This window comes from Vipera ursinii (genome assembly GCF_947247035.1).
Source record: "Vipera ursinii genome assembly, chromosome: 1".
Lineage (NCBI taxonomy): Eukaryota > Metazoa > Chordata > Lepidosauria > Squamata > Viperidae > Vipera > Vipera ursinii.
In genome coordinates this window covers 304,096,399-304,113,456 of record NC_139512.1, presented here as the reverse complement: position 1 = coordinate 304,113,456, position 17,058 = coordinate 304,096,399, and the positions used below count along the sequence as shown (strand labels likewise).

The 17,058-nt window shown below is 36.7% G+C and overlaps 1 protein-coding gene across 1 annotated transcript in view; it reads right to left on the bottom strand.

Annotated features, from left to right (window-relative positions):
* Positions 1–471: 471 nt before the first annotated feature.
* The window catches only part of LIN9 (lin-9 DREAM MuvB core complex component), a gene marked incomplete at its 5' end in the record, with an annotated part of 32,437 nt that continues 15,850 nt past the window's right edge, over positions 472–17,058 (bottom strand). The window contains 9 exons of the mRNA XM_083349222.1: positions 472–1,732; positions 6,520–6,617; positions 7,432–7,614; positions 7,972–8,097; positions 11,649–11,729; positions 14,757–14,855; positions 15,005–15,124; positions 15,711–15,844; positions 16,730–16,887. Of these exons, the coding sequence (XP_083205348.1) occupies positions 1,627–1,732; positions 6,520–6,617; positions 7,432–7,614; positions 7,972–8,097; positions 11,649–11,729; positions 14,757–14,855; positions 15,005–15,124; positions 15,711–15,844; positions 16,730–16,887 (1,105 nt within the window). The 3' untranslated portion in view covers positions 472–1,626. The remainder of the gene's footprint in view (positions 1,733–6,519; positions 6,618–7,431; positions 7,615–7,971; positions 8,098–11,648; positions 11,730–14,756; positions 14,856–15,004; positions 15,125–15,710; positions 15,845–16,729; positions 16,888–17,058) is intronic.

The window sequence follows — 17,058 nt, the reverse complement described above, 5'->3', positions numbered from 1 at the left end:
AGAGACAAAAGATACACCAAAGCTATTAGATCACCCTTATCAACAGGTTGGTTGATACCATCACAAAATATAATTTTTCTTCAATAGATAAATAACTGCTAAGCTTGTAAGCCGCCCTGAGTCTTCGGAGAAGGGCGGGATATAAATGGAATTAAAATAAAATAAAATAAATAAATAAATATGAGTTTAACATCTTTGTAAATAAAGATTCTCAATGCAAAGAACTTCTCTATTGAGTCTGTGTTTCTGTCTCTTCCTTTTGGTTTAATGTAATGCCTTCCTGATAAGGCTTGCAAAGTTCTCACTAAATACATTTTTCCCAGTCTAAGTATTTTTTTGCCTTACATCTCCATATCAGGTAAGAATGCATTTCTAAAAAACAGTTATTCCATTTCTGAAAATTATTTCAACCTACTTTTCATATTTAAAATTGTTTCCAACTTTTGTAAAACATTGCAGCCTTCTCATCAGTCAATGAGAATAAAATTTATGCATTTCTTAAAAGAACAGGCTTTGCTAAATATAGACTCTGCAGTTAAATTCTGAAGCAGCATAAGTGCAGACACAGAATATAGATTCATTTTTAAAACTATACAAAATTTTAAATTGAAAATAATTGTTTACATTTTCTTTATACATCAACATACAAAAGACCTCATTTTAGAGGTACTAAGGAATCAAAACATTGCTACAGCTATCTGAAAATTCTAATCTGAAAACAATTTATTACACTGAAGCTTTACAAGGTTATACTAAATATAACAACTCAATACATCCTTTTTACAAAATCAACATTTCTCTACACTCCTCAGGTCTTTAGTTTTTAAGGCAGTTTGGAGGACTGGCTATCCAAATGCATCATAAAAGTATATGAATTGCTTGATAACCAGGTGTTTAGCTTACATTGTGCAAACCAATCAGTGGAAAGTATTACCAGTTATTTGTGTGAACTATCTTAACTAAAAAAAACTTTTTTAGTCTTTTCTATTCCTTCATTCAATTACTTTTATAAGTTATAATAAATTAAATATTCCAAAGGTATTAACTGATTTACAGGGATTCTCAGTATCCATAAATGTACAACAGTCATCTATTTGCTATTACTCCTTCAGGTATTCCATTATCCTGCTATTTCTCAAACACAGGAATATACATAGTGCTTTATCAATCAGCACACTGTTCAGAGGCTAAAATCAAAAAGCAATTAAGTCACAGTATGAGTGATTGTGGTTTCCAATAAGAAGAAATTACTAATATGATCCCTCAACTGTGTCATATTAGTTTTACTGTTTTCAAAAACTTCTAATATAGTTGCCAGTATTTGCTGCAACATTTAGTTTTCCCCTTGTTATGAAAACGTGTCTGCATAACGTTTTAAAACAACAAACACACACACATATTACAACTAAAGTTTAGCTGTTAAAACAAGATATTATGTGCATAGCAAGTGATGAAGTCCATAGCGATGCTGCTAATTTTATGCTGGTGTCTTCAGAAGTAGTACAAACAGTCTCAAAATATCCTTTTTTTCCTTTGTCTTCCAATTGGTAGAATATTTGGTAAAGCACACACACCAAGCATTTTCTTCTACTATATTCTGTACACTTGGGAGTATAAATGTTTCTCTCAGTCTCTGTTAGTGTTGTTTGCAGCAAAAGCATGTAAATTTCCCATTTGGCTGAGGCCACTCTGGATATGTGCAACATGGATCTCTACATTATTCTGGAAACAGCTAAAGAAAGAAAAACAGTTCTTTTTCAAACAGTTCATATGCAGATGTATTAATGTGCTTAGATACATGTTCTAAGTTTACATACAACAATATTTTCATAATATCAAGCTATTTGCCTTTTTTGGCATAATTTCAGGCAATTTCAAGAAAAGGGAACCATATTTCCATGTACCGTATTTTCCGGCGTATAAGACTGGGCGTATAAGACGACCCCCTACATTTCCTGTTAAATTATAGGGTTTGGGCTATACTCGCCGTATAAGACTACCCCTCTTCCAACGCACACCAAATAAAAATTAAAAAACATCAGATTTGATTTTAATATGGTAATTTTAATTCAAATGCTTATGACATGCAGGTGCTTAGTAGGAAAACTGTCACTTATAAACATAAGGCTGTTTGTCATCAAACATGTAAACATAAAACAGTGCAAGTGGATTAAATAATATAATAATAATAATAATAATAATAATAATAATAATAATAATAATAATAATAACAACAACAACAACAACAACAACAACAATAAGTTGGAGGGGACCTTGGAGGTCATCTAGTCCAACCTCCTGCTCAGGCAGGAAACCCTATACCATTTCAGACAAATGGCTGTCCAGTCACTTCTTAAAAACTTCCAGTGTTGGAGCATTCACCACTTCTGGAGGCAGGTTGTTCCACTGGTTAATTGTTCTAACTGTCAGGAAGTTTCTCCTTAGTTCTAGGTTGCTTCTCTCCTTGACTAGTTTCCATCCATTGCTTCTTGTCCTGCTTTCAGGTGCTTTGGAGAATAGCTTGGCTCCCTCTGCTTTGTGGCAGCCCCTGAGATATTGGGTCACTGCTATCATGTCACCCCTCACCCTTCTCTTCGTTAAACTACACATACCCAATTCCAGCAACCGTTCCCTATTTTCCTAATTCACTTTTTCACTTTTCCTAATTCACTCTAAAGGTTTCCCTGCGCAGAGTCTTACGTAAAACCAGCTGCCTGCAATTAGTCTAGGTTCGCATCCCACCAGGCTCAAGGTTGACTCAGCTTTCCGTCCTTCCAAGGTAGGTAAAATGAGGACCCAGATTGTTGGGGGCAATAAGCTGACTTTGTAATAATGCTGCTTGGGTTGTGTGTGAAAGCCCTAATGAAGGCTATTGCTAAGCACATTGATTTGTGCTTTAAATTGTAAGCCACCCTGAGTCTTCGGAGAGGGGCAGGATATAAATGGGATTTAAAAAAAAAAAAGACTAAATGGGAGATCCGCTCCAGGTTTTCCAGCCAGCCCGCCCAGTTCCTGAGTCAAATGTGTCCTTAGAGCTAAGCCGATGCTCTGGCTACTGCCTTCCCCACCTGCCTTTCAAGTTGGGATATACTACAGCTGCTCTTCAACTTTAGAAAGAAAGACTCCCAGACCCCAGCCTGTAAAAAATCACAGACTGCAGCTTCTTCTCCAATTGGTCCCGCTTTCCCTGCGCAGACTAAATGGGAGATCCACTCCAGGTTTTCGAGCCAGCCCTGTCCCTAAATTTTCAGCACCCGGCATATAAGACGACCCCTGACTTTTGAGAAGATTTTCATGGGTTAAAAAGTCGTCTTATACGCCGGAAACTACGGTATTGAGGAAGAAGGTGGTCTACTGAAGTGAAGGCAGCTGGTATGTTCCATGAGGCTGGATAATTTCCAACTGATCTCTAATCTTCCCCTTTTGGGAAAAGCAGTGGGATTGCAGCTTTCGAGAGTCCTGGAAGAAGCAGATTATTGAGATCCTTTCCAGTGGGATCTTGGGCTTGAGAGGTGGCATTTATTTTTGTAAATGATCTTTGGCAGGACCAGGGTAGGGGTAGTGCAACTCTCCTGCCCTATTTGATCTTTTGGTGTTCTTTGATGCTAACATAATGGTATCCTTCTAAAATGTCTGAGGATTAGACCAGAGAGCAATGCACTGTAATAGAACTAATTTCATCCTGTAGGTATTGGTGAAGGGAAAAGGGTGAGACTTAAAACACCTGTTTTGCAGATTCTTTGAAGTGTAATACTTTCCCAGCTTCTGAAGCTACTGGGTGAAGTCATCCACTACCATGGGGACAGTTATCAATATTTACATAACACCCAGTGATATATCAAGACCTCTGACAACTGATTCTCTTGTGGTAATACCAAGTTCTGGACAGTTAGGATTTGAATGAGGAATGAGGAAGAGGTTTAGGCTCAAACCAGCAAGACTGAGTGTCTGTGGATTCATGAGATGTCTATTATGAATGGCTTTTCAACTTTGGTACTAAGTGGGATAGCATTTTCTCAAACAGAACTGGCACATAGTTTAGGGGTCCTCCTGGACTTATAGCTCATGCTCAAAATAGGTGAACAGTTTTGACTAGGAGGGCCTCTAAACAATTACAACTTTTGCTACATTTGGAGGTTTTATTCTCAGTCATTCAGCTTGTGTTTGAACTATACTAATAAGCTCTACATAGTAGTAACTGTGAGAGGGATCTTGGAGTCCTAGTAGACAATCACTTCAATATGAGCCAGCAGTGTGCTGCAGCTGCCCAAAAAGCCAACACAGTGCTAGGCTGCATTAACAGAGGGATAGAATCAAGATCACGTGAAGGACTAATACCACTTTACAATGCCTTGATAAGGCCACACCTGGAATACTGCATCCAGTTTTGGTCACTACGATGTAAAAAAAGATGTTGAGACTCCAGAAAGGGTACAGAGAAGAGCAACAAAGATGATTGGGGGACTGGAGGCTAAAACATATAGGGAACGGTTGCTGGAATTGGGTATGTGTAGTTTAACAAAGAGAAGGGTGAGGGGTGACATGATAGCAGTGACCCAATATCTCAGGGGCTGCCACAAAGCAGAGGGAGCCAAGCTATTCTCCAAAGCACCTGAAAGCAGGACAAGAAGCAATGGATGGAAACTAGTCAAGGAGAGAAGCAACCTAGAACTAAGGAGAAACTTCCTGACAGTTAGAACAATTAACTAGTGGAACAACCTGCCTCTAGAAGTGGTGAATGCTCCAACACTGGAAGTTTTTAAGAAGAGACTGGACAGCCATTTACCTGAAATGGCATAGGGTTTCCTGCCTGAGCAGGGGGTTGGACTAGATGACCTCCAAGGTCCCTTCCAACCTATTATTATTATTATTATTATTATTATTATTATTATTATTATTATTATTATTATTATTATTATGGGGTTGCCCTTCATGACTACTAGGAAGCGTCAACTGATCCAGAATGTACAAGGAACCTTGGTTCACCCAAATAACATCTCTACTCTATGAGCTACACTGGTTGTCAGTTGTTTCCAGGTGTTAGTTGTCATGTATAAAGCATATCTCATGGCATAGATATCCACAAAACTATCTTTCTCCTATTATTGCTAACTGCTCTATTAGATTTAATAAAGGTGAGCAGGCTCCAGGCATTATTGATAAAATTATATCATCTTGTGGGATCATAACCTCCCGCCTAGACTACTGCAACGCTCTCTACATGGGACTGCCCTTAAGGACCACTCGGAGGCTTCAGCTGGTGCAGAATTCAGCCGCGCAAGTTGTGATGGGGGTTTCCCGATACTCCCATGTAACACCTCTACTCCGCGAGCTGCATTGGCTTCCGGTTGCCCTCCAGGTGAGATTCAAGGTGCTGGTGATGACCTATAAAGCCCTGAATGGCTTGGGTCCGGGATATCTGAGGGAACACCTGCTGCCGGCATCAAGCTCCCTTTGTCCAGTTCGCTCCCACAGGGAGGGTCTTCTCAGGGTGCCGCTGATAAAAGATTGTCGGCGGATAACACCCAGGGGAAGGGCCTTCTCTGTGGGTGCACCTGCCCTCTGGAACCAGCTGCCCGTGGAGCTTAGGACTGCCCCCGACCTCCGCACATTTCGCCGGGACCTGAAAACCTGGCTCTTTGAGCTCTCCGGCCCAGGCTGAGAATTTTTAACTGGGTTTTTTAATTCTAGGGATGATTTAGTCTTTTTTTATTTGTTTTTAACTTTTGTATTGGTTATTTTAGATGCCCTGTAAACCGCCCTGAGTCCTTCGGGAAAGGGCGGTATATAAATTTAATAAAATAAATAAATAAAATAAATAATAAATAAATAAATAAATAAATAGAAATTTGCTTCTTCCATGGCTTTTCATTGGAACAATCCTTCCAAGTTTATACAACCTTGACCCTGCTTATGTGGCTTTTCAGCATGTTCTGGGGCAGAGCAATTTGTGACTCCTCACTAATATATATTTATTGGATTTATAAGGTTGGCTAATTATTCAAAAACATAAGGAGATATACAAGACAAGACTACAATATGAGAATACAGAGAACCAAATAGCAAGCATTTGTCCAGGGAAGGCAAAAATTGAAATAATCATAGATACATATTACCGAGTTCACAAAATCACAGAGTCCAGTCTTCATAGCCTTCCTGAAGGACACCTGGACTTGGAAGGAACTGATATTGGGAGGAATTGCTATTAACTCTTCGTGCTATGGTATTTTGCTTCACTGATATGGTTGTTTAACAAGGTTTGGGTTATTATTCTTTTAATTTTGTTTTTATATAGTGTACATAATTTATATAATGTATTGTACCTAATTTAGAGTCACTTTATGATGCAGTATATAAATTGAGAAATATGCCTCATCATGAAATAGACTGACATGCTGCTACTATTCTTCTTCCATCTACTACATGGTCTACATTGGCATACAATAGGTGAATCCTTTGAAAAGATTACTAGATATACATATAAGGATATATGATACAAGTTTGACTTCAATTTTTTACCTGATATTGGTAGAATCTATTGAATTCTTGATGTCATTCAATGAATCTGTTAATGATTTAAACTCAAAGGAATTTAGATCGCCTCCTTCTGCTAGACACTGGAAGAAATTTCATCAAAATAATTAGAATAGAATGAAATTATAAATTTTCTGTTGTGTGCTGCTTAAATATGTGTGTACTTAAATCACACACACAAAACAGAGACATGTGGACAGGGTGGAGGAAGCCATCCCATTCCAGTTGTAATATGACTTTAATCTCATTGCATCCTGCAAAAGCTGGGAAATAAACTATAAATACGCCAATATTCATCAAGTATAAACAATGGGGAATCACTGTAGACTAGGTTTTGTTAAGAAAATGAATACAAGATGATTGAAGATTATATAAGGAGGTTACTTTCTACATCTAATAATTGCTTATTTATGAGGCCAGATTCAAGCAGGTGAATTGGTCACAACAAGCTTCCTATACCAAAGTGGCAGAATGTATTTCTCAAATTAAAGGTAGTCCTTGACTTATAACCACAATTGGGACTGAAATTTCCGTTGTAACTCATTGCAGTCATAAGGTAAGTTGGATCCAATCTTATATTTTTTATAGTGTTAAGAAAATCATGCAGTTGTTAAGCAAATCCAACTTCCCAATGGGCATTTTTTTAATCAGAAATTGGCACAAAAAGTCACAAATCATGATTATGTGACTAAGATGCTGCAACCAGCTGACATATGTGTCAATTGCCAAGTACCCAAATTGTGATCATGTGACCACAGGAGTGGTATGATTGTCATAAGTGTGAGTACAGGTCATAAGTCACTTTTTCCAAGACCACTGCAAATACAAATAGTTATTAAACAAATGGTTGTACACTGAAGGCTAATTAAGTGTTCTCATTTTCCTTAATGAATTTACCTTAATCTGCAGTAATATTGCTGTGAGTCTAGCAATCAGTTCTGTCAGATTTTCATTTTGAACACAAGGTTGTCCAGTTGTTGATGTATTTGATTGTCTGACAATCTCCTGAGCTTCTTCCTCACATCTTCGCCTCAGATCTGTGGGATGGTCTGAGGGCTGGAGACCTTGTTCTGGAGCAAGCTGGAACAAAATAAGGAATTGAGAACTGAGTCAATTTTAAGAGCCAGTTTTCCAAATGCTCATTTACACTATATTTTCTAGGACAGACACTGACATTTCAAAACTACAGCATTGTATCTTATCAGCTTTTTATTTGTGAGTAGCTTATCCTATTTCTTCAGTCACCTGCAGGTACCAGTTAATTATTTTATCAAGCTACATCAAACAGAAATGAAAAATGACTTCTATGTTTATGTGGCAGCATAGAAGAAATATCAGTAATGCATAAATATTGGTAATGCATATCATTCTGAAGATATTCAAAAGAACCTGTAGCTTCTCCTAGTTACTGAAACATGAAACTAGCAAAACACTTACCTCATAACAATACTGCTGAACTTTATGTAAAACTTTATTTAGATCCTTATTCAGCTGTTCAAGATCTAAAACAATAGTTGCATATCTTCTCTGAAATTCAATACCAATAGGCATAGAATAGGATTTCTAGAAAATATATAAAATAAAATGTTAAAGACATTAAGAGCATGATCTGTACAATGTTCAGATTTTTAAAACACAAATCAGTCTATAATTTTTGTTTCCTAACATTTAAACGTGAGCAAATAGTTCTTCTAAGTATATTTCTGCTTTATCTATCTCTTGTAAAAAATATGCAAATTTATTTTAAACTTATTTGATGAACTAAGAATCCTCTTATTAAAGGGCTCGCAACTTGGGAGTCCTCCTAGATTCACAACTCTCCTTAGAAGACCATATCGTAGCTGTGACTAGGGGGGCCTTCGCCCAGGTTCGCCTGGTGCGCCAGTTGCGGCCCTATCTAGACCGGGATGCCTTACGCACAGTCACTCATGCGCTCGTGACCTCTCGTCTTGATTACTGCAACGCTCTCTACATGGGGCTACCCTTGAAGACCACTCGGAGGCTCCAACTGGTACAGAATGCAGCCGCGAGAGTTGTACTGGGAGTCTCCTGATACTCCCATGTCACACCTTTGCTCCGCGAGCTGCATTGGTTACCAGTTGTCTTCCGGGTGAGGTTCAAGGTGTTGGTAATGACCTACAAAGCCCTTCATGGCATGGGTCCAGAATACCTTGGGGAGCACCTGCAGCCGGCGTCAACTTCCCTCCGCCCAGTACGCTCCCACAGAGAGGGCCTCCTCAGGGTGCCACCGGTCAAAGAATGCCGACTGGTGGCCCCCAGGGGGAGAGCGTTCTCTGTGGGTGCACTGGATTTATGGAACCATCTTCCGGTTGAGCTCCGGATGGCGCCCGATCTCCGCTCCTTCCGGCACGATCTTAAAACCCATCTCTTTAAACAAGCTGGCCTGGCCTGATGGGACGGGGTGGGATTTTTATAAATGACTTTAATTTTAAATTTGTATTAATTTATGGGCATTGTTTAATCATGTTTTAATAATTTTAATTTTTGTATCTAATTTTTATGTATTGCCCTGTTCACCGCCCTGAGTCCCTTGGGAGAAGGGCGGTATACAAATTAAATTAATAATAATAATAATAAAATTATTGCTAATAGTTAATCCCTAAATTATTTGAACATAGTTTTAAATAGCTGATATTCTTTTGTGTACCAATTAGGCTAGTAACCAATTCAAGTATGTTTAAGTTCAAACTAACTAAGGTTGCAATCCTATGCGTGCATCTGTAAACTCCAGAACATATAATGAGGCTTATTATATTTTATGGTTGTTTATATTTTTCTACTGTTACTGTTGTTTTAATTGTATACTACCCTGAATCATCTGTAAAGCGGAGGCTAAGTTAACTGACTAAATAAATAATATGCAAAAATCTAATTGGCAGTAAAGAGTTATAATCAAGGAAGTGCACCTTATTCAAGATGCATTAGACTAGAAATTTTTTCACATGACTTCCTTAGGTTTACCATGTACTTTCTTAAACTATATTTTAAAATGATACAATTCCTGAAACCCATTGTTTTCTAAACTTTACACTAATATTATTTCCATTTGATATTGCATTGTATATTGTACAGCAAACTGCCACTCTTTTAATAAAAACCAATGAAGCCTGTGTATATTTTGCTGCCTACTGAACAAGTTCAGTCATAAATATTAATCACTTTATTAAAGTTAATATTTCCACTCTTGCTTGAAACAAATTTCCTACTACTTTGATAGTAGTGAAAACTAATACAAATTTATTCCGAATATGAAAATATTAAGCAATTTATTGCTTTAAAGTGTTGGAAAAAAAGAGAATGAACTTTAAAGGCTTATAGAGGAAGGAACATAGACTCATGGGTTCTTAAATCTGCAAGTGACAAGTTACCTTTTTGACCTGAAAGTATTTTTATGATAAGCAAATATTTATTATGTAAGCTGTATCGAGTTATATTTCTCTGCCGCCAGGATGGCAGCCACTAGTGCACTGTTTCTTAAACTTGTTTCTCTTGAGACCCCTTTCCAATTTTATAAATTATGGATAAAATAAGAATTATATTTATTTTAAAGAATAAAAATAAAAAATGAAACATGCAGGAAAGAAAATAGAAAAATAGAAAAGAAAAAATATAGGAATATATATATATATATATAAAGACTTCCCCTTTATGACAAGTAAAACCATTTTTATTTTCTCTTAAAACACAACAAATGATCTTTTCTTCCCATCTCTTGTTAATAAATATCTTTAAGGCCTTAGTGTTTCAGCAAAATCTTTAAGGTTTACCAGAGATAACAAGAAACCTATTTTAGCCTTGATCAAATAAACAAACTATTTATTCCTTCCTTTTTTTTTTAACAATCTCAATCCGTAGTCCCTTTAAGTAATGTTCTAGAACTTTATTTCTTTTCATTTTTTTCTTTGTACCCTTTGACAAAATTCTTCAAAGCCTTTTATGAATCCAACATATCCAAGTCACTCTCTTGGTTTGTTATTTGTACACTTTTAATTATTAGGACATCAGCCAATTTCTTTCGCATGTCCAGTATAGATCTTTTCCCCTATCATTCTTGTAGCCTATCATTTTTAAATCCACTATGAGGTCAGTCTCAATTTTGTCAATTTTGTTTTTTCGTAACATCTTGGAAACAAAGTCCATTTATAAAGACAGACACCCTTAAATTAATTTCTGGGTCCATTGTTCAAAATATGCTTCAATATGTTCAATGTTAAAATAGTTTGCTTTATTCTGTATTAGTAAGTCAAATTTAAATGTTCACATTTAATTATAATCTTTAGTTCCTTCTGGTTCCCTTTAATGTCTACCTTTCAAAATCTCATTCTATCATGTATTTTTTAAAAAGAGAATTCAAAGCAGCAGAATTTTCCATAGCAAGGATTCTTGTAATTTCAAAATATTATTTCAAATATATTTGGACTCTTAGTTTGTTTGTAACTTTCCAAATTCAAAGGATTTTTTTGCTGCTTATTAATTTTTTTAAGTCTTTAAACTTGTATTTGAAACTTTATTTTATTAAGGATTAAATGACTCAACTCAACTCAAATATTCCTAATAACTGAAAACTAGCGAACAAGCAACTTCCAGACATGATTAAAAAATGATGTACTTTCGAATTTGCTGACTGTGGTTTAACAAATTGGGTATTCCCTCGTTTCCCAGTGCTCTAACCCTGTTGGAGAATTTTGTTTTGCAGTCTGCTTGTGGACAGCAAGTGTATGGTGCCTTTTGAGTGATCTCTTGCTCCTTATTTGGAGGGGAAGTACAAACAGCCGGTCTACATGCTGACTCTTCATTCCACCACGATCATTGGATCTGCTTCAGTTCACAATTTCTTCCCCAGAAATCCAATATTGTATTATTTTTCAACTTGGACTGATAAATAACTTGTGATTTTGCAGTCCCCTAAAAGGGTCTTCAGAAATCCAGGAGTTCTAGGACCACATTTTAAGAAACACTGCACTAATGGAACAAATGGTTACTATCCCTGCAGCCTTAGAGCATGTCTGCAACATGTGAAAAAAAAAGACTAGTACGTAGTGGGATCACAAATTGATATAATAATGACCACTGAAACAAGGGCATATATTTACCAATTTTTCTGCTTCTGTATTCATCTCCCTTAACTGCTTGATATGTTCTTTCTTGATCATAAGAATTTTTGATAATCTGGTCTGAGGAAAACAGAGAAAAGAGTATAATATATTTTCCATATATCATAGAAATTGGAAGTTAGTAATCTAATGTTAGTCTAGATAGGTCTGTATTAAAAACCAATACTAGATAATATATTAAATATTTAAAATTCATAGCACAAATATACCATTTGAAGCTTGATGCATTAAGTCTGCTACAGCCAATTTTATTAACACATCTCCAAATAAGTGCAATTTAGTGATTGGTTGAATCTCTCTGCCTGGAAGATCTTACCTCTGTGCCAAATGTAGCAAACATTATTTTTCATTTTGTTTTTTGACATCTCTTTAGATCAGGGGTGTCAAACTGCTGGCCCATGGGCCGGATGCGTCATCCAGAAGCCGCACCCACCCCATTGCTGGCAATGGCAAAACTGTCCTTATACGTTGCGCGACATCATGTGACATCGTGAGTTTGACATGTCTGCTTTAGATCATCCAAGAATGCTGTATATTGAATCTACCCACATAATAACATTTGCTTGATTAGCAACCTTAAGTTTGTTTTATAGGGACACTTTGGTTACCAATTGCCTTGTTACAATGGTGCTAAAAAAATAACTTTGCAACCAATGCCCACATTTATGACCTTTGCACTCTCTTAGTCACATGATCACCATTAAAGTGAGTGTGCATTCTCCAGAACATTATTTTTTTTTCTCCCCACTGTTGCAGAGCAGAGAGATTGGAGAACAAGGGAGTTACAAGAGAATAACAAGGCACACAATGGATAATATATTGGCTGTGTGATGAGCACTCTCATGGCTCCCAACCTCATACTCGGGGCTGTTGGCACCAGTGCATTCCTTTCAACCTGTACTTCCCATTGTATGCTTGCTTACTCTGTGATCCCTTCCTCTCTAATTAATGTAAATACAAACATAAATTCCCTTCTTCTTAATTATCCCAGTACCAAGATGAGAACTCTAAACAGAGGGAGTTGGGGGAAAGGAAAACACAGTTGCAGACAGGCAATCTCCCAGTTAATGACTGCTTTGCTTAACAGCAGAACTGCCAATTCCAATAGCTTAATATAATCACCTAGTTCCCATAACATGCTAAGAGAATGGCTGGGCTCCTACAATAAACTAAACTGCAATCTACCCAACTTCATTTTAGCAGAATCTAGCATACTCTGTGAAATCACCCTTTGAGTTACATACTAAGGATGGCTTTACGTACTATTGCATAATATACGTTCATATTCTTCAAATGTGTAAGGATAACTTTTATTCTCCAACCAGCAAAACAGCTTGCATGCTGACTCTGAATTACATGATTTATACTTCAAAACATCTAGATCAGGGGTCCCCAACCTGTGGGCCACGGGCCAGGGTGCAAAAACAGGCTGCTGTGCTGCAGGGCGTGAAAATGGGCTACCGCTGTGCCTTGGGCGCAAAAACAGGTCGCCACTGTGCTGGGGTGTGTGAAAACGGCTCACCGCTGCACCTCGGGGCGTGAAAATGGGATGCTGCCACACCGTAGGGCAGGAAAACAGGTTGCTGCCGTGCTGCGGGGCATAAAAGTGGGCACTGTGCAAGAACGGGGCAGGACTAGGGAGTATCACGCAGGGACTAGGCCGGTCCTGTTTGTGTCACACACGTGCTTGCAGCTCCCTGCATGTGCGTGTGTAAAATGCTTGCTCCTCCCTTCCCCTCTGGTCCGCCAACCAAAAAGGTTGGTGACCTCTAATCTAGATGGTACCAGAATGAATTAATAAGGACATTATTAATTATATTAACTAACAAGGTAGAGGATGGATTGAGCCTTGAGCAGTAGGAAGTAGAAACTTGACCATTGTTTTCTTCCTCCTGACTATGATTTACACTGTATAATGGAAGCTGTAAAATAAAATAATATATATTTCCATTCTATCTGCTCTAGAAAATTGGCACTGAGAGAAATGTTTAGCCACAATATGGCGATCTAGACACAAATGTGATATTATTTCTCTCCACAGAGATTTCAATCTGTCTCAAATGCACAAAGAATGGATAGACAAGACACGTAAAAATCTCTTGTGTTATCCATGTTAAGAGGAAGATCCATATGAAGAAGAGTATCTCTGCTGATGGTTGAGTCCCCTTCATGTAATTTATCAAAATGGGTGGAAATGAAATATGAAGATTTAAGCAGTATGAAACAAAAACGTCTCACTTCATTTGATTTTCCTTTTAGATTGTGGAGTATTTTTAGAAGTACATTTCTTCTAGGAGCTCAAGACAGTAAACATAACTTCTCAGCTCCATTTTCCCCCAGCAACAGGAGATACTATGCATGATAGCTTCTTGAGCAGAGAGTAAGTCACCCACTGAATTTCCATGACTAAAAGTGGTCTTGAACCTCTGATATAGAATCTCCTTGATTTTACATCATATTAAACAATGCTCTTTAAACTATGTATAGAGGCTACAGATTGAACAGGTGACTTCAAATTATGGTTAATCAATTCAAATATAAAATAAACCATACTTACAAATCTTAATTGTGACTTAATTTGATGAACTAAAGTCCCTAGGCTTTCTACTGGCCACAATTCAGACTGTGAAAGTAGTTCTTAAAAGCACATCTCATGCTTTATGACTTGCTTTTTTTGAAATAGACAGAACTTTCACAACTGATTGCAGAATAGTAAACTAACCTTTTAGGAGAAAGAGCTATTAGGAATCAACAGTTCCTTTGACCTGCAACAAATCCTTGTGAAAGTCCATGCAACCTTTGATTTGAACATTTTTATTAGTACAAATATTATAAACATACAATTGAAAATTTGACTTAAAATTGAAACTTATTTTTATAAATATTTATTTTTACTTTTCATAATACAGACCAAATATCTGGATGTTTGTTTTATATTTTGGACAAAATAATGATTTCTCACAAACATCGCTCTCCAATATTATACATAAGAAGGATCGATTACTTTTAATAGCAGACGTTTATCATCCCTGAACAAAAAGTTTCAGTCCATCAATACAGGTAAAACTGAAAAACATTGAGACTTACCACTTGGATAAGGAATTCTATTGGAAAGCCACCTAATGTTTCACTATCTGAACCTGAAATTTTGTTTTTCCAAGAAGATCCTAATAAAGGATCACTGTCCTACAAAAGAAAAAAGTTTGCATTTAATAATTTGCCTTTTTTTTTAAAAAAAATCACTTTAAACTTTAGAATGTTTTGAACTATTAATTTTGTCTTTAAAAATGCAGCTAATTAGTAAATGAAGCAAAATTTAAATTTACATCACTTACTGTAATTGGTGACTGAAGGGAAGGTGTATAATGTAATTGGGGAGGTGTCATAATATATCTAGAAGGTCGTTGCTTTTGTCCAAAGGCAGCAATTGGCATGGTATCATGAGGTTCGTTACTCTGAAGTTATGAAGGTAAAAATAAATTAAAAATGATTTTATATACAGGTAGTTCTCTACCTATGACCACAATTGAGCCAAAAATTCCTGTTGCTCAGCAGCACAGTTAAGTGAGTTTTGCCCCATTTTATGACTTTTCTTGTTACAGTTGTTAAATGAATAACTGCAGTTGTTAAGTTAGTAATATGGTTGTGATTCTGGTTTCTCCATTGACTTTGTCAGATCTCCAAAAGTGATCACATGACTCCAAGATACTGCAACTGTCAGAAATATATGTCAGTTGCCAAACATCCGAATTTTGATCACATGACCATGGAGATACTGCAACAGTTGTAAGTGCAAAAAAGGTCATGGGTTATTTTTCCAGTGCCATTGTAATTTTGGTCCCTAAAGGAATGCTGTAAGTTAAGGACTACCTGTAGCTAATGGAATGATGAAGTTTTAGTAGTGTTTTGAGAGTACCAAGCATATTTTAGAAACTTTGATAAAGTTGACAGTATTGGTACTGTATCTTTTCATTCCTGAATTATCTTGCATGAATATTTTTTCATATTCTAGCTCTTTAAAAATGAAAATACAATACTTACGAGGACTTCATAATCTGGGATTGTGTGTGTCCCAAGTCCTGTCCTCTCAAAGGTTACTCTGTAAGTAGCATTAAGAGTGTCAACAGCATCAATCTGTCCAGTGAAGAGTCCATCATGGGAACCACGTAACCGCGCTATGATCAATATCACATTATTAATTGGAGAAAATTACAGTAAGGCTGCTAGGCAATGACGAAATTTAAATTCCAGGGTCAATTTAGCTTTCCAAATTCTGTGCTAGGAGATCTGAATTCTGTTATCACTATAGTAATAAAACTAAGTAGGCTTCATTTTTTATAGCATTTGTCTATTTAAAAATAGTAATTTAACTTATTTCCAAGTGAGAGGATTCAGAAAGGTATCTCTAATTTCAGAGAGCATATCTGAAGCCTGTGATTTTATTTAGCATTGCTCGCATGATGTGAATGCCTATCCTCACAAAATTATAAAAAGTTAGGTTAGATTTTCAGAACAATGCCTATTCATGGTACATACTGTAAAAAGAAGTCAAAACTCAAAATGGTAAGCAGTTAAAACAAAATGGTACTAATGCTGCTCGATAATGCTGGATGATGTTGAGATAACTTCATTCTAGAAAGCTGATTGCAATAGCACTGGGTATCAGTGGGGATGGATGCACCCAGGATGATCATCATGACAATCAGTCAAATTGTATTAACTATTAGAAACAGATTAAATACAGTTTGGCTGCTCAGAAAAATAAAACAATGAAAGACACCAAATACAAAAATAATAAACATACTGCGGACATAAGCATCTGATTTCAAGATAGGGTTCCTGTCAATGATGGAAAATTTTAAAGTACTATTTTCATGTATTTTACAATAAGCTGAATTGTTTTAGACTTGAAATATTTAAATCAGCTAGAATATCTTATTATGGATGGATGCAACTAGTGCAGTATATGCAAAAAGGAAGGTTATTTTCAAACTATGCTAGATCAGTAAAACTCAACATTAGTAAAAAAAAAAGGCTTCATGTAAAAGCAATAAAATTACCTGTAACTTTTGTGCCTATTACTAATGGCAATGGAATTTCTTCTGGAAGATCTTTAAATTGAGATATATCTGCCACCTTTCGTTGTTGCAGTAATCTAATTTTTTGCCGTTTCTGTTTTAATGCTGACCTTTCCTCTTCAAAGAATGCAGAAGAACATCTGCAAACAGAAAGTGAAAATATTCTGATTTTCTTCATCTGTGCTGATGCACAAGTATGTCAAATCCTGCAGTTGGTCCTCTTGAACAGACATGTCAAACTTGTGACATCATGTGATGTTGCGTGACATATCGGAACTTTCCCCCCATTACCGGCAAGGGGGAGGGCGCGG